Source organism: Nannobrachium achirus, assembly GCF_963921795.1.
Source record: "Nannobrachium achirus genome assembly, chromosome: 10".
NCBI lineage: Eukaryota > Metazoa > Chordata > Actinopteri > Myctophiformes > Myctophidae > Nannobrachium > Nannobrachium achirus.
In genome coordinates, this window is record NC_137819.1 from 41,254,514 (window position 1) to 41,272,917 (window position 18,404).

The following is an 18,404-nucleotide window of genomic DNA, read 5'->3' on the forward strand; positions in this document are numbered from 1 at the left end:
TGACAAAATAAAGTGGTCAGTGGTGAATTGCTGCTCTCTGCTGAACATAGTGTGCTCTATACGTTCACATTCAGGTCACAAATAGTTGTATTTCTGTTTGAAAGTGATTTTCATGTTGTTTTGGAAATGGGCTATATTGGCCATAGAATGAATACCTCACAGTCACCGCTGCACTGCGGTGGAGCCGGTCGGACGTCAATGTTGACGGCGTCGCAAGCCCTGGGGTTAGATGGGACAGCTAAATTGTCTGTGATAATGTGCATACTAAGTATGTACTGTATATACTGTGTATTTTATAACTTTTTCCATTGGATTGTTTTTCAGTGGCAGCAGACAGCACTTTGGACTCACCAGTGTCTCCCACTGCATCTGAGCTGCGACTGGTGCTACTGGGGACTACTGTAGCTGTGAAGAACACAGTAGGAAACACCATCCTGGGCAGGGAGCTGTTTGGTGCTGAGGCCAGCTCCTCTGAACTGAGCCAGAGGAGTAGGAGAAGAGAGGGGGACGTCTGTGGGAGAAGGTTGGTGCTGGTGGACGCTCCAGACTTCTCTGGACGCTCACTGGAGGACACAAGGGAGGATGTGGGGCTCTGTGTATGTCTGTCTGCCCCGGGTCCCCATGCCTTACTCCTGGTCCTAGCAGCAGAGTCCTCTGAAGGAGAGGTGAGGGGGATGATGGAGAAGATGCAAGAGGCGTTTGGAGAGAGCTGCTGGGAACACAGCATTGTCATCTTTATCCACGATGACAGTGTGAAAAAGCATAATGTTGAGGAGTTTCTCCAAGCAGGCTGTCAGGAACATCAGCAGCTTGTAGAGAAATGTGGGAACAGATGCCACATCCTCACCATTACTGACAGCAGCGATGCTGGTCAGGTTTCACAGCTGCTGGAGAAGATAGAGAGCATGGTGGCAGGAAACACAGAGATCTTCTACAGCACTCAGACCTACCAGGAGGCTGAGGCCCAGGTCAGAGAGATGGAGAGAAAGATTCAGAGGGACTTGGAGGAGAGGAGACATATGGAGGAACAGGGGATGAGGGAGAGGTTTGAGAAGGAGCTTATGGACTCTCTGAGGAAGATAGAGGGATCCATCCAAGAGCACGAGGGAGACATCAGGAAGATAGACCATTGGACGAGTGAACTGGAGAGACAAATGAAGGAGGAGAGGGATGAAGAGAAGAAAATAGAGCTGGAAAGAGAGTTGAGGAGGGAGTCTGAGAGAAGAGAGGAGATGGAGAGAAAGCTGGAGAGGTTTAGATCAAAGAGAGAGAATGAGAGGAGAGAGATGGAGGAGAGGCACATACAGGACATAGAGGAGATGAGAGAGACCTACGAAGCAGAGGCCAGAGTGGAAGCAGAGAGAAACCTGATGAAGGTTCTCCTGCCTGAGATCCAGAGGAACATCATGATCTCAAACACAAAGATGCAGAGAGAGTTTAACAGACAACTGGAGGAGAAGAACAGAGAGATGGCAAAACTGAGACAAACGTTAAAGGAGAGCCACAGCCGTTATTCAGTGCTGGAGGAGGTGTATCACAACTCACTGGACACACACCTTACGTTACTGGGAAAACTGCCACCAGGAAGTGGAGTACTTGTGGGTAGGGGGGGAAATGAGAGCAGAAGCAGGGTTCTGGATATCTAAACCTTTTGCTGCTGTACAGTACACTCAGCCTATGTCAGTTTGGAAGCAAAATATTGTATTACCTTGTATTACATTGAAAGCCATTGTTAGCTTACCAATATGTTCAAAATGAACTGTGATGGTATGAGTAGATACAACATATCTACATGGTACTTGAGTATAGCATTTCAGAATCTTCAGGGATGCCTTAACTCATTTTGATCTATAATTGATCCTCAGTAATGCTCGGCCGCGCATCTCCATATATGGGCATAACAGGTCCTACAGAGATCTCCATATATGGGCATATTTACATTGTTCCCGAGTTGGCTAGGGCGCCGACTAGACGCTCGGCCGCACATCTCCATATATGGGCATAAATGGATGTATCGGCGCAAGCGCTGACTCATTGTGACATAAAATGGACGCAATCTCCGTATATGGGCATAAAGGGGACACAGATACTGAGATCTCCATATATGGGCATATGGGCATTCTGACATCACTTCTGCTGACTCATTCTGACATCACTCCTGTACTTTGCACGTGTTGAATCTCTATATATGGAGATAACCGACGCATTTCACAAGCCATGGGCATAAATGGACACACGCAAACAGATGGTCAAAACAGATCCTATGACAACAGGTATAATGGGGTTTGCATTAAAGGGCGGGGCATTCATCCCCTGTTTACATTGTTCCCGAGTTGGCCAGGGCGCCGACTAGACGCTCGGCCGCCCGAGCTTCTAGTCATATATAAATGCACCATTTACCATTTAAGTTTAAAACACTGTGTAAATATAGACCTATTGCTTGTAAATAGCGGTTGCAATTTCTTCTAATTCATGTTATATAATAATTATTTTTATTAATAGAGATACATTACCCAGGCGGCCTGTTACTGTACATAATATACAATTTCATAGTCACTGTTGTTTAAACAACTATTTTTGGAAGTCCTAGGCTGATAGGTAATGTTTATGTACATGCCATCTAATGTTCCGCGTACTAACATGTAATGGTAGGTACAGTCTGACAGTCAGCTCGAACATATTTTCTTAATGTGCGCATTAGTAATACTAGCCCTTACCCGTTCAAAGATATGAGCTCCAAAATGATGTGCAGTGTGTGGGTTATGGGATGTGCACTGTGCACACAGTATATGAGGGATGGAAAGTAACTTTAACTGGTGCTTGCATGATGTAGGAGCATCAATGTAAGAAACCCGTTTCGTTTAATGGCTACAGAGATACTGTCACCCCCCCCCCCCCCCCCCCCCCCAGCCCGCCCGCCCACCCGCCTGCACACACACCCGCCTGCCTGCACACACACACACACACACACACACACACACACACACACACACACACACACAGAGCTGGTTAAACATTTTGCCTCATGCTAGATGCAGAATAGATGTGCCTCATGCTAGATGCAGAATAGATAGTAGATACACCATAAAAATGCTAATATACAGCATATGATTTGTGAAAGTGACAAACGGGCTTCACAGTTATGTCAGGTGTGTTCATATGCTAATGGTGATGCGATTTCAGATCAATTGCTCCAGCCACTGAGGAGAAACGCTGTTACAGACAGACACTCACTCACTCACTCAGACATTCGCAAAATTATAGTATAGATGGTGCTTCCCTGCCTTCCATGGTGCATGTATACAAATCTAACGATTTGTTTGCATGTATAAAGATCTAAAATAAATTATACATTTTATACATATGACACTTTTGGTAGTTGAAGCAATTTTGATAACTTTACACAATTTGGATTACCAGAGTTTTACTTGTAACAGAGCGTCTCTACATTGCCGTATTGATACTTTTACTTAGGTAAAGCAAGCAAGTACTTTTTCCAGCACTGGCACTGCTGGTTAGTGCTGCTTCCTGTGATATGAGAGGCCTGGATTTGATCAAATTATTTTAAGAATACTTCTCTTCAGTGAATCTATGTAGGGGTTAAACTAATCAATTTAACCGATTAAAAATAATAATCGATACGTACATAAATGTCTATCTATTAATAGGCTATTCATTGAATCCCTATTTTAAAGGTGAAAGGTTTCAAAGAATGTCATGGCCAAAGGTCACAACGCAATGCACCATTGCTATTCATCGAATTAATAATAATTGAAAAGGTATTCGATATAATAAAAATAATATGAAAATAATTGATAGTTGCAGCCGCCCTACATCCATTCAGATTAGTTTTTATCCCACAGCCAAGCAGGAAAGTGGAGTGACTGTGAGAAACAAACAACTCACCCACAACTTGATGAACAAGAAATTGCTCCAAAGCAGCAGAAAGAAGAAAGAGCAGATCAGGGGAAATGGAGCCTCAGCTCAGCACATTCAATGGTATGTAATGCAACATGTAATGGTAGGTACAGTCTGACAGTCAGCTCGAACATATTTTCTTAATGTGCGCATTAGTAATACTAGCCCTTACCCGTTCAAAGATATGAGCTCCAAAATGATGTGCAGTGTGTGGGTTATGGGATGTGCACTGTGCACACAGTATATGAGGGATGGAAAGTAACTTTAACTGGTGCTTGCATGATGTAGGAGCATCAATGTAAGAAACCCGTTTCGTTTAATGGCTACAGAGATACTGTCACCCCCCCCCCAGCCCGCCCGCCCACCCGCCTGCACACACACCCGCCTGCCTGCACACACACACACACACACACACACACACACACACACACACACACACACACACACACAGAGCTGGTTAAACATTTTGCCTCATGCTAGATGCAGAATAGATGTGCCTCATGCTAGATGCAGAATAGATAGTAGATACACCATAAAAATGCTAATATACAGCATATGATTTGTGAAAGTGACAAACGGGCTTCACAGTTATGTCAGGTGTGTTCATATGCTAATGGTGATGCGATTTCAGATCAATTGCTCCAGCCACTGAGGAGAAACGCTGTTACAGACAGACACTCACTCACTCACTCAGACATTCGCAAAATTATAGTATAGATGGTGCTTCCCTGCCTTCCATGGTGCATGTATACAAATCTAACGATTTGTTTGCATGTATAAAGATCTAAAATAAATTATACATTTTATACATATGACACTTTTGGTAGTTGAAGCAATTTTGATAACTTTACACAATTTGGATTACCAGAGTTTTACTTGTAACAGAGCGTCTCTACATTGCCGTATTGATACTTTTACTTAGGTAAAGCAAGCAAGTACTTTTTCCAGCACTGGCACTGCTGGTTAGTGCTGCTTCCTGTGATATGAGAGGCCTGGATTTGATCAAATTATTTTAAGAATACTTCTCTTCAGTGAATCTATGTAGGGGTTAAACTAATCAATTTAACCGATTAAAAATAATAATCGATACGTACATAAATGTCTATCTATTAATAGGCTATTGAATCCCTATTTTAAAGGTGAAAGGTTTCAAAGAATGTCATGGCCAAAGGTCACAACGCAATGCACCATTGCTATTCATCGAATTAATAATAATTGAAAAGGTATTCGATATAATAAAAATAATATGAAAATAATTGATAGTTGCAGCCGCCCTACATCCATTCAGATTAGTTTTTATCCCACAGCCAAGCAGGAAAGTGGAGTGACTGTGAGAAACAAACAACTCACCCACAACTTGATGAACAAGAAATTGCTCCAAAGCAGCAGAAAGAAGAAAGAGCAGATCAGGGGAAATGGAGCCTCAGCTCAGCACATTCAACTCTGGGCCATCATTAGTCCTCTGTCTCAGCCGTTCACACACCTTCCTTTTCAGCTCCAGACCCAAAAGAGAAATTTGGTGTCTCCCCGTGAACCAAACTTTGTTGCTGTCGGCCAGAAACCTTACACACGTATCTTCGTAAATGAATGCGCTACTTGATCATACTACATTATTAGCCTGACTGCAAGCGTCAGACTCTATCACACACTTCGTTTTGGGATTGAGTCTGAGCCTGGGGACGGAGATTCTACTTCAGCGGGGGCGGGGTAAAGCCTATTGACGTCACACACACACACACACACACACACACACACACACACACACACACACACACACACACACACACACACACACAGCCCCGTGTGTCGCCGACGGCGACGTGGCGTGACATTGCAAAAATACGTTATTTCTCATAACATATTATATGACTGCATGTTTACGTTAGCAAAATGGTATTAAAACGTAATGAAACGGCACTATTGTATAGTTTATTAAAAGAATTCGAGTCTAGTCTGACTCCGCCATGACAGTTTTCACGGACCAATCAGAGTCCACTAGGGGCTCACGTGGGCAGAAGAGCACCAATCAGAGTCCACTACGGACTCTCACGTGGGCAGAACATCTCCGAAGGGAGGGGGCTGGGACCGGACCAGCCTACCACGTGCCTCAAGTCTACAGCCCTGATTGGCCCATTCAATGCGCCCGCTCTTTAGGCGAGCTTGAAATAAAATAAAATATCTCCGGGTTCAGTCCACACTACACACCACCCACCAACAGGGGGTGGTGATGTGCGGACTGATTTATCAGGCTACTACAATATAGCGTCACACAAAAGTGTCAAAAGTAGCAGATTTACAATCTTGTAACACAAAGCAATATGCTTTGAGCTTTTTGTTATGTTTTCATTTGAATCCTGAAAAGTGAAGAAGAACCAAAAAAGGTCAAAATACGTTGCTTTCGCAATGTGTTGTCACTATTTGTTTAAAACATTTTTAAATGTATAAATGTTTGTATTTTTCTTGAAAAAAAGGGGAAAAAATCTTCCCTCCTCTCCACTTCTTACCCATCTTCCCTCTCATGGTGGCAGGGCTGTCATACAGATTTTTGGGAGGGGGATCAAGATCAAAGACCTGGGGCCCCCCTCCACGTGTCGTGGGCCCCCTTCCAGTGTGGGCCCAAAAATACAGATTTTTCACGGGACATTATTCATTTTAAGTAAAAAAAAACTGTTAAAAACAATTCTACATGGCGGCAGAACCATTTAAGCTTAAAGGGGAAGACCACCCATTTTCAATATTGAACTGTGCCATTAATATACCGTAAAGGAGTTGTGCCAGTACAATGTGATGACATCACACCGTTGTACTTTACAAAAAAAGAAAAAAAAATCAATCCTCCAGTTATAGGCAACACAGAAGGGTGGGAACTTTTTTTCTATTTCCACACAACTCCTCTAAGGTATATTAATGACATATTTCAATATTGAAAATGGGTGGTCTTCCCCTTTAATATAATAGGGTTTATATAAAGCATGAAATCTTTCCCACACAAACTAGACTGCTCCCGAGTCCCGTTGAAGTCATGTGTTCAACGGGGTCCCCCCCCCCCTCCGCAGGGCCCCCTCTTTCTGGGAGGGGGATCACCACTTTATCATGGTGGGGTGGTTTGCACTAGACTTTGCTCATCTCCATCACCCCTAGAACTATGTTGGCAGGAGTGTTGGACTCCTGGCAGGGTCATGCGCACACCGAACAGGTCGAAGGGTAGAGAGACCAGACAAAGATTGATCCCACTGGCCCTCCACTGGCTTCTTTATAGAAATTAGAGCTTAAACATGTATAAGATGTGAACAATGTTGAGGTAAAATCCACCCTGCACCCTGAATCAGTCAAAATATAAGCTTTTTCATAGCCTAGATGTTGACTTGATGCTAGCTCATATTAAACAGTATGACACCATAATGGGTGATATCCATGTCTCCTCTAGATATAGCCTGCTGTCAGGTTAGTGCTAGCCTGGCTCCAGCCAATAGACCTGCCCACTCTCTGAGTGAACTGCTTCAGCGTAGAGTCTGAAATCAGGCTAGGTTTGTGCAGAGACCATGCACTGTTCAGACTCAAGCTAACCTCGCCTACCAGTCTTTCTCGGGAGAAAGCCTGGTGTTCGTTCACAACAGACCGTTTGGTTTCCGCCTAAAGCGCGGAAACCACTAGAAGAAGCGGTGTCGCTTTGATTTAGTTCCCCTCGTTTGTATCCCCAATCACTATTAAAATGCTCGAGAAGCCTAGTGTAGTCTTGCCAGTCGCTATGAGTTGGACTAAAAGATCACATACCAAACGAATGTTTCGAAAGTAAAACTACGCTGCATCAAGGTGTTTATTAGGTAGGCCCTAAAACTATGTCCTTGGGTGCAGCCAGGGGAATATTTTGGGTTAAAACTGAATCCGGTTGATAGTTCCGGCCTAGCCTTACATTAAGTCGCTCCTGTAGAAGTTTCTGCATTGATGACGTTTATGGCTACAGGAGCGTCTTAACGCTGTGACAGACAGGTCGGGAGTATGGTCTGCAAAACGGCTACTGCGGCTCTACACATGCACACATGCGAGACATATCTTCCGTACAAGTTCGTCAAGGTTTTTGCGACTTGTCCGGTAGCCTTGTTTAATGTATTAGTCCATATTGTTAAATAGAATGAGTTTTTACCAAGTGTGTGTCTTTTCCAAATCTCTGGTTTGGTTAAAGATGGTTTGGTTAAAGATGGCTGCACTTATCACGTGACGTTCATCCATTCCCCCATTCGCTCATACAAGGACATGACGTAAGTGTATACGGAAGAATGCACAATAATGCTTCCAGCCACCAACGGGCGCTGTTGCAGCTAACGTTGTAGCAAATGAGGAAAAGTTGTACACTTGGTAAAAACTCATTTTATTTAACAATACGGACTAATACATTAAACAAGGCTACCGGACAAGTCGCAAAAACCTTGACGAACTTGTACGGAAGATATGTCTCGCATGTGTGCATGTGTAGAGCCGCAGTAGCCGTTTTGCAGACCATACTCCCGACCTGTCTGTCAAAGCGTTAAGACGCTCCTGTAGCCATAAACGTCATCAATGCAGAAACTTCTACAGGAGCGACTTAATGTAAGGCTAGTTCCGGCCAAAGTGTAGTCCGAAAGTGGTTTCCGCTCCCGACCGGATCAAACCTCGTAAAGTGAAGTGATCCCAGACTAGACTCAAGCTCCAGCGTAGAGTCTGAAATCAGGCTAGGTTTGTGCAGAGACCATGCACTGTAGGGTATCTCAAAGATCACAAAGGGCATGTTGAACATTTTAAACATACACCTGTTGAATTAGTGCGTGTGTGTTCATCATGAACACTAGGCTACTTGGCATGCAAGTAGAATACAACCAGGAACCAGTTTACTTATAATTAGGCTTTGATTGATTGAAGACTTTATTAGAAGTTTGCATAGGAAAAGGTACAGTTTCATGACGGTACAGTTCACTGGTACAAGGTCAACTAAAAGGAGATCCTAGAAACTAGGCCTATCTCTGACTGGACCATGGACATAAGGGGAAACAATTAGCAAATTAGCTCGAGTCTGTCTGTACAAAGCGAACAGAAGCTCAGTAGCTCACACATGATGAACACCTGATTTGTGTAATCTGCACAAAACGTTTCAACAATTTATGTTTTGATGAGAGTGCTGTGCTACCGTTTCAAGACAGGAAGAGAGAGGAACTCACCGTCACCGGGGTCTCTTGATGTGTAGGCCTGCCCAGAGACGACTCTGGGCCTGCCCTACACATGGCACAGGTGGTGCACCAAGCCAATTAAGGACCGCGGTGCGCAGTTAAGGCACGGTCCATCTCCATATTAGTCTAGTAGTAGTCTAAATCTAGGGAAAAATACACTCAGGTTGGACAAAATTGTATTATTTAGTTTTTCAACTGATTCTGACAGGAAATTAGGTCTACTAGCCAGGATAAAAATCTACCATGATCTGCTCACTGCAAATACCCACAGTGGCCAAATTAAGTTGGGCTCCCATCGACTTTCTATACCCAGAAGAAATCTGCTTTAAGTAGGATGTGAGGGGTCTAACTAGGGGTTTGACATGATGCTGAATCCATTGCAAGCATTTGTTTTGCTTTTTGCACAAAAAGTGGAAATAAGCTTAGTCTTTTCATGGATCTCCTTTTAGTAGACCTTGTACCAGTGAACTGTACCGTCATGAAACACACAGCGCCTCGCCGCCTTCAGTAGAATCAATCAATGTTGGATTGAAGATGCGCTGATGTGGTGGATTTGAAGAGTGTGACCACCAGCAGCCCAGGGGAGAGAAAGAGGGGACACAGACACTAGAGCGGCTGCAGACTGTCACACACCACGACACAACAGAGAATTACATAAAATATAGAATCTGTGCACTTCCACTTTACTTTGGAAGGAAGCGTTCAAGTTCAAGTTAAAAAACACACATGTTTTTCTATCACGCGAATCGGGACTGATTTGGATTCAACTGGGAGAGGTCTCTCTCTCTCTCTCTCTCTCTCTCTCTCTCTCTCTCTCTCAGTCAGTCAGATAACCATCAGCCGCTGCAGCCGAGATGTGAGTAGCGGCTACTATCTATACTAATTTATATATGAGCCAAGAATCTGAAGTATTTAGCCTATAATCATTTATGAAAGTATATCTAGCTACTTGTAGCTAGGTTAATGTATTCAAAAATTATCATCAGCAGAGACGTTCCGAATTTGGTAATGCAGGTTGAAGTCAAGTGTAGCCTGACGTGTATTTTGTTGGTTTAAAAAAAATCATTGACTTTCAATAGATCAATCATTTTTATTTTATTTTATTTCTGTCTTATTGTGATAACTCATGGCATTGGCAGTCTATAACAGCAGACACTCTGGACATCTTTCACTGTCAATATTATGACTCACTCGCTCATCATCGCTCCAAAATATTCAAAACTGTTGCTCTTCTAAAGTGATTTTGCAGTTTTTATAATCGTCATTTGTTTATTATTCCATTATTTTTCCACTGCATATAGCCTAGTTTCGTGTGTGCGCCTAAACAACTGTGCGTGCGCTTTGTCCATCCATCCATCTTTGTTATTAACGGGGGCCTGTGCAGCTTTCATCCACTAATCTCTCTGCCATTTTACCAGCGGCTGTTGTGAAGAGGAGGCTAGATCCAATAAAAGTAGTCTGGCTGCAGTTAGACTGTTGTTTTGGCTTTGGCACCACCACCAACTAAGCACTACCGATAGGCTACAGGTCGAGTGCATGTGTACAGTATGGGCACCCTAACATTGTGGCCCCCCAATTTCCTAAATGTAAAGATAAAAAATAACGCACAAATATAGCCTGTATGCTTTGGGGGAATTATCTTAAATAAATGTAAAATAGGAGTATTAAAGGGGAAGACCACCCATTTTCAATATTGAACTAGGTCATTAATATAGACCTACCTTAGAGGAGTTGTGTGGAAATAGAAAAAAAGTTACAACTTGATGACATCACACATTGTACTTTACAATACAACCCCCAAAATCAATCCTCCAGTTCTAGGCAACATAGAAGAGGGGAACTTGTTTCTGTTTCCACACAACTCCTGGTATATTAATGACATAGTTCAATATTGAAAATGGGTGGTCTTCCCCTTTAAGCTACATGAGTTGAACATGCATGGGGACATTATCTGGCCTAAATGTTATTCTGGTTTATGCCCAAAGTGAATAGCTATCCACATGATTTGTAGCAATATGTTTTATTACTAATATAGGCCTACATTAGTGCTTAACTAGTTCAAAAGGATTATAATGAAAATGTGAAATAAAACATAAACAAAACGTAAATAATGGTGCCCACTCTTCCTGTTACCAGCACCATACATCATACTGCACAAAAAGCTCTCTCTCTCTCTCTCTCTCTCTCTCTCTCTCTCTCTGTGTGTGTGTGTGTGTGTGTGTGTGTGTGTGTGTGTGTGTGTGTGTGTGTGTGTGTGTGTGTGTGTGAGTGTGTGTGTGTGTGTGTGTGTGTGTGTGTGTGTGTGTGTGTGTGTGTGTGTGTGTGTGTGTGTGCGTGCGTGCGTGCGTGCGTGCGTGCGTGCGTGCGTGCGTGAGTGCGTGAGTGCGTGCGTGCGTGCGTGAGTGTGTGTGTGTGTGTGTGTGTGTGTGTATGGACATTATATATAAGTAGGCTAATTATCTTTATCAATTCATTCAAGTTGGAAAACGTGCACATAATTGGGCCTGTGGCACCTCATGAAACTAGGGCTGCAGCTATCAGTTTCTTACGATTATCGATTACTTTCTTTGGTTGATCAAAACAGTTTTGATAATGAAAATATCTTTTATCAAGGAGTCGCTTTACTACTTGAACATTATTATGCTTAATCACATAACGGTATTGTGCAATTAGAAAATAGCTTATCTGAATGCGTCGCGACGTGTCTTTGATTATAATTAATGACATGCCCAAAATAGGGATCGATTATTAAAGCGACACTATGTCCTTTTTTACTTTTATTTTTATTAATAAAATGTAATTCTGTCCAATCTGTATGGTATGCTGATACAATATAACAATATATTTGTATACAATTGGGGGGGTTGTATTTTGTCTCCCTGCTCTTCTATTTAGACATTTAGATCATGTCAAAGGTCATGTCTCACTTAGACAGGGATCTGACACAAATTTTGACCTGATGGACACAAATCAATTCAGTGCTGTCAAAAGGTACACAGAACGCTCATCGAAACATTTCCACGGGTGCTGGATCAAAATAGATATACTGTAGAGAAGACAAGCAGGTCCACACACTGTCTTAATGCTCCCAAAATAATGTATTAACAGAGCGGTAAACAAAAAATACAACGTTTCACCCTCTGCAGCCTTCGTCAGGTGTACTAAACAATGCATCAAAGTGCAGGTATATATAGATACATAGTGGGCAGAGCTCAGTATCATGAACGAAGACTCCCCTGAGCAAGCAGGCAGGCGCTGTTAGGTCAATGGTAAAAGGTTCAGCACTTGAAAATCGTGTTAAAATCCAGGGTAGAAGAGGACAGTTGAATTCCAAAAGAGTCACTGGGAAAGAAACACACCTGGGCTGATGGTTTATGCCTTTTGATTGATTGATTGATTGATAGTACAGTTTCATGACAGTACAGTTCACTGATACAATGTCAACTAAAAGGAAACTCAGGTAAGGCAAGTCTTATTTGTTATTTTCCATTGAGATCCTTAATATCCTTATATACCTCTGTAAACTATGCCTAAACAGTTAAATCTATTATTCCTAACCTTAACCTCAGTAAAACGGTGCCAAAACCTGACCCTATTCCTAATCTTAACCTCAGAAAGATATGCAAGTTTCTTTCCGGCAACTCTACCGGTTACTGGACAGTTACATTGCAGCTTGAAGTCAATGTAGCCATAAAACTGCAACATTTCTTTACTGAATGCAGTCAGAAAACTACAGTATTTTTGTACAGAAAGCACCCCAAAAACTACAGCGTTTCTTTACTGAAGTTGTCGTTTGTCCAATTTGTCCTCTCCTGTTAGGACATATTGTGTGTCGTCTTCTGGATTGTGAACCATTGCTTGAGACACAACACAACTAGATTAAATACTGACTGTGACAGATTGTGTTTACTTTATTGCACTGTAATTCAATTATGCTCTCCCTGCACAAAACATCACACACGCGTACACACGCACACACGCACACACACACACACACGCACACACACACACACACACACACACACACACACACACACACACACACACGCAGGCACAAGCGCACACACACATGCACATACAGTATGAACGCACACTCGCACAGACACAAATATACATGGTGCTGGGCAGAAACATTGTCTCCATATTTCATTTTAATGTTCGTCGTACCACAACTTTGTCACAAAGTAGCAAGAATAGCCAATCTACAAGCTACCAACAGGTTTTGCAATGCGATGAGTTGTGAGTCACTGGGGGTTTTATAAATATTGAACGAATAAAAAGTATTAACAATTAGCTTGTGGCTAAACAATAACTACATTGCATCCATCCATTGGAACAGAGTTTCTAATTTTCTCCATTTCCTGAAAAGTAATGATTTTGGACATACAAGGTTTCTGCACAACACACACACACACACACACACACACACACACACACACACACACACACACACACACACACTCCCTCACTGTCTCTCTTTGTGTGTGTGTGTGTGTGTGTGTGTGTGTGTGTGTGTGTGTGTGTGTGTGTGTGTGTGTGTGTGTGTGTGTGTGTGTGTGTGTGTGTGTGTGTGTCGCACACTCTCCCATGGCAGGTCTACCCCAGATGCAGCAGGTACCCCCGGGGCACCAGGGGGCCCAGATGGAGAGGGGGGCCCCCCAGCTCCGGCCCCCAACCTCACCAGCAACAGACGACTACAGCAGACACAGGCACAAGTGGACGAGGTAAGCAAACAAGTGTGTGCGTGGTGTGTGTGTGTGTGTGTGTGTGTGTGTGTGTGTGTGTGTGTGTGTGTGTGTGTGTGTGTGCGTGTGTGTGTGTGTGTGTGTGTGTGTATGTGAAAATATCTCTTTCTTTCTGAGGCTGCACTCACACTGGAACGCACTAAGTTGTGTGAGAGTTGTGTGGGGGAGGCCAGGGGGGCAGAGACAGCACAATGCATTCCGGATGGAAGTCTAGTGGTTTGAAGTCTAGTGCGTGTTGTGTGCTTGTTGGATGGTGCTCTGTGCAACCACAGGACTCTCACTAGACTTCAAACCACTAGACTTCCATCCGGAATGCATTGCGCTGTCTCTGCCCCCCGCCTCCCCCACACAACTCTCACTCAACTTAGTGCCTGACTGTCTGTGGGAAGCCTCAGAGAGAGTGAATGAATGAATGAAAGTGTTGCTCTCTCTGTCCATGGTGCTGAATGTCATGTATTGAACTGTTACCTTTCACGATTCAAATACATTTCTGAAAAAACACAAAAAGTTAGAATACAAGATATAAAAGGTTTCTGCCCGATTAACACTGAGCCTGAGGCCTATATGAAAGGTGGTTTACACACTAAGGACGTAACCATTCTCCAAATCCATGGTTCGCTTCAGACATAAGGTTTTGAGCTACGGTTCTGTTCATATCAGTGGCCTTGTGGTTAGTGTCTGCCCCGAGACTGGGAGGTTACTGGTATCCTAATGCATGTGATGCTGTGTGTGGTGTGATGGATCATGGAAAACATGGATTGCCTGTCAAATACCATTTTTGCTTAAATTCTACATTTTGAAGGCCAACAAGCAGAGGAGAGAATGACACAAAGTGTCACTGTGTGTGGTATACTGTAACTGTGTAACTTAGTGTCTCAAGAAACTGGATGGAGACACAGAGGTTGTATGTCTTGTACTGTATGTCTAGACTAGAGAGAAAGCTGCTTGGCTTTCCACCGCGGAGGAAGGCCCGGTATTAATTGTTTTTGTTGCGCACATAATGCAAATCAATTAATTTAGTCTCGTTAGTCGCGTTATGAGTTAGAATAAGGCTAAGACATCACAAACCACCAAACTTTTAAAGTAGGGGGATCATTTTGGAGATGCACGGCACCGGAGGTTTCCAGTTGTGTGTTTACGGCCGCCTGATGACGTGACGTTTATCCGCTCCGACTGTATTAGAAACTCTAAAATAGTATTAATTGATCCCAGGCTACTGGATCACAAACCCATGCAATGGGGTCGGCAAGGGGCTGTATTCCTCGTTGCTTCCAAAGAGTAAAGTGAGGTTGTCAAGAAGCATCACACCCAGCTCAACCTTTAAAGAACATCTATTGATTTCACTAATATTTCATGGATAGATTGGATGCAGTTGAAACAAGAATAGTACTCCAAGACCTTGGACACATCCAAGCCATCCCACTGAGCTATATGCTAGTGTTAGAACAGAGCTTTTAACAGTTTGACTTTCAAACTTTATGCAGTAGGAGGAGGAGGAGATGGGGCTTCAATCAACCCATCAAGACAGTGTTTCCATACTTACCATATTTACACATTAACACTCCTTTTTGAAAGATATGTAGGTAAGTTCTGGCTGAGGACAGGACAATTTCGGAAAAACTATTGAATGGTATATTCCTTTACAGAACAACTGACTGAAATCAACCATCTAAATTCTAAAAAGTCTTATTATGTTTTATAGGTCTAATCATCACCATGTTGTTGCTGTTCTGGAGCATTGAGGCTGTGAGCATTTATTGACGGGGAAACTAAAGCAGCTCGTGGCATTGTCTTCTTCGAAATCATGTTCCTCCAGGTGGTGGACATCATGCGTGTGAACGTGGACAAGGTCCTGGAGAGAGACCAGAAGCTGTCCGAGTTGGACGACCGCGCCGACGCGCTGCAGGCCGGCGCCTCGCAGTTCGAGAGCAGCGCAGCCAAACTCAAGAACAAGTACTGGTGGAAGAATTGTAAGGTAAGGTTTTTTGATTGATCGATTGATCTTGTTCAAAGATACTCTTTGGGCCTCTTCTGCCTTTATTGATAGAAACAGTAGACTGACAGGAAATGGGGAGAGAGAGATGGGGAGTGATAAGCAGATCGGGATCGGGAGTCGAACCCCCGACACGCTTTAAGGCGGCATTAGCAGCCTAGGTGCTCAGTCAGCTATGCCAGCCGTCCAGGGCCATTCAACACGTTTTTGAAGTAGTTAGACATGGGCACTGTTCCCTTGAGTATCTTGGAAACCAGGTCCATTGCAAGTTGCTGTACTGTTTTACGTTTATGTGCATTTGTACAAATATGTGCATGTGCTGTACTAGCATTTAATATGCATGTAACTTCCCTTCCAAGCAAAGCAAACCCCTTCAAGGACCCCTGGGGGTCCCTGTGGATACCCCACTTTGAAAACTCCTGCACTAGGTCCCTGTCAGGCACACTGCAGCAGATACTTGTATCCTATGATGTCTGACCATATTACATTTACCCATAATTCCATACCACCCTGACTGTCAATCAATTCAGTGGTTTTAGGTATAAACCTTCGAATTGCCACTATCCAATCAGAAGTCACAATTTAGGGGAGTGAGACAGACCGATGGGGGGAAGGGATGGACAGCAGAGAGGAGAGATGGATGTAGGTGAGTGGGTGGGGCAGAGACAGAGAGAGAGAGAGAGAGAGAGAGAGAGAGAGAGAGAGAGAGAGAGAGAGAGAGAAGGGGGAGGGCCTTGAATCACATCCTGGATTACAACATTGGGAGGCAGGAAGGAGAGGATATATATATATATACATACAGTATATATTATCGTCACTCGCTGTCATCGGGGTAGAATCCTTGTATGTTCAAAACTGTTACTTTTCAGAAAACAACATTGGAAAGCATACGTAAATAACCTGTGTTCCAATGGATTCCAATGTACTAACCAGTGTAAGCCCTATTTCATCACAAGCTTGTAGGTTGTACGACGAATTAGGGCATCAATTTACATAAAAAAAACTGAAATATGGAGATACGAGGTTTGTGCCCCACATGCAGCGACTATAAGGTGGGGGGCGGGGAGTGCGAGCGGGGGTCAACTGTATGTGTGTGTGTGTAGACGGAGGGTGGGGGGGAGGTGGGGTGTAGCATCCGAGAGGCCGGCCAGAGAGGAGCGAGGAGAGAAGAGAAAAATCCCAATCTGGATTAGAGCTGCGTTGTGAGGGATTACAGAGGCAGCTGGGATGCTGTGACACAGCTGTCTACTAACTCACCACACATCCCCCCTCACTCTATTCTCATTTCATCTCAAACACTCACTATTTATAGATAAAAGTTTGCACTCGTGCACGCGCACGCACACACACACTCACACACACACACAAAATCACACCTAGTGTGAAGTGAGTGATGCCATTTATGAGTTAATTTCATTAAGCGTCCCGTGAAGCCTGGCCAATGTAACCCTGGGCGTACAACACCAACCAGATGATGGAGCTTGGCAGGAGCACGCTAAAAAAAACTACAAAAAACACTGGGGAACGCTGAAAATAGGAGAAACATATATATCTATTTTCAGTACACAACCCCATCCATCACACCCTAAACCCAACCTCTACATTTCTATTAATCCTAACCCTAACTCCAACTCGGAATTCCCCAAATCTTTTAAAACTATAAAACAGCAATTTATCTTGTGAAGGCCAGGAAAATGGTCCTTTGTCTGCTTTTCAATTTTGTGAGGACATTTGGTCCTCACAATTATAGTGATACATCATACAAGTACACAACACACACACAGTCATCAGTCATCCAGTTTCCGCCCCTCCTGTCAGAGGTGATGAGATTGCTGTTTGTGTGACGTTATGATATAAATAACTGTGTCTGACGCACACCAACAATGCTGCTGAAACACTCTTTCCTCTGGTGATGAAACAAAGTGTCAATGCAGCCTGTGACATGCTGTAGCCACATGAAGCAGCCATTAACCAACTTGTAGACCTGGGCCCACTGGTGGACTGCGAGGGTATTGCAAGTGGGCCTCCCGGAAAAACAACAATTTTAATGATGATACTATAACAATTTATGGGATTTTTATAATTTTTTTATCTTGCAAAATGAGTTTTCATTGTGATTTCATTGTGTGTAGATTGCTTTATTATTGAAACTGTCCCGTAAACTGAATTCTGTGTGTGTGTGTGTGTGTGTGTGTGTGTGTGTGTGTATTTCAGATGATGATCATCATGGCCATCATAGGCGTTATATGTGTTGGAGTCATATTCTGTGAGTAAAACCAGTGCCTGGATCATGATTGTACATATCGCTGCTATCGGCTGGAACCTCACGTATGTCCAAAACTGTTACTGCTTTTCAGGATTCAAAAATAGCAAAAGTAGCAGATCTACAAGCTTCTCATGTGCTTGCAGATCTGATACTTTTGATGCTTTTAGTTTTGAGTAACACTGTTGTGTGATCAAGTAGGGTGTTAAATTAAAATAAAAAAACACACAAAGAGTTAAGCTGGTTGCACACTGCACTGCATTTTTTCCAATTCCGTTTTGGAA

The 18,404-nt window shown here is 43.3% G+C and overlaps 1 protein-coding gene across 1 annotated transcript; it reads left to right on the forward strand.

The window, feature by feature from the left end:
• Positions 1 to 7,063: 7,063 nt before the first annotated feature.
• Positions 7,064 to 18,131, forward strand: LOC308293055 (vesicle-associated membrane protein 3-like; the record flags this gene model as incomplete). Its single annotated transcript, XM_080735485.1, has 4 exons — positions 7,064 to 7,122; positions 13,714 to 13,843; positions 15,681 to 15,839; positions 18,072 to 18,131. The coding sequence occupies 4 exons, from the start codon at positions 7,064 to 7,066 to the stop codon at positions 18,129 to 18,131; spliced, it is 408 nt and encodes a 135-aa protein (XP_080591611.1).
• Between the last annotated feature and the right edge of the window lie 273 nt (positions 18,132 to 18,404).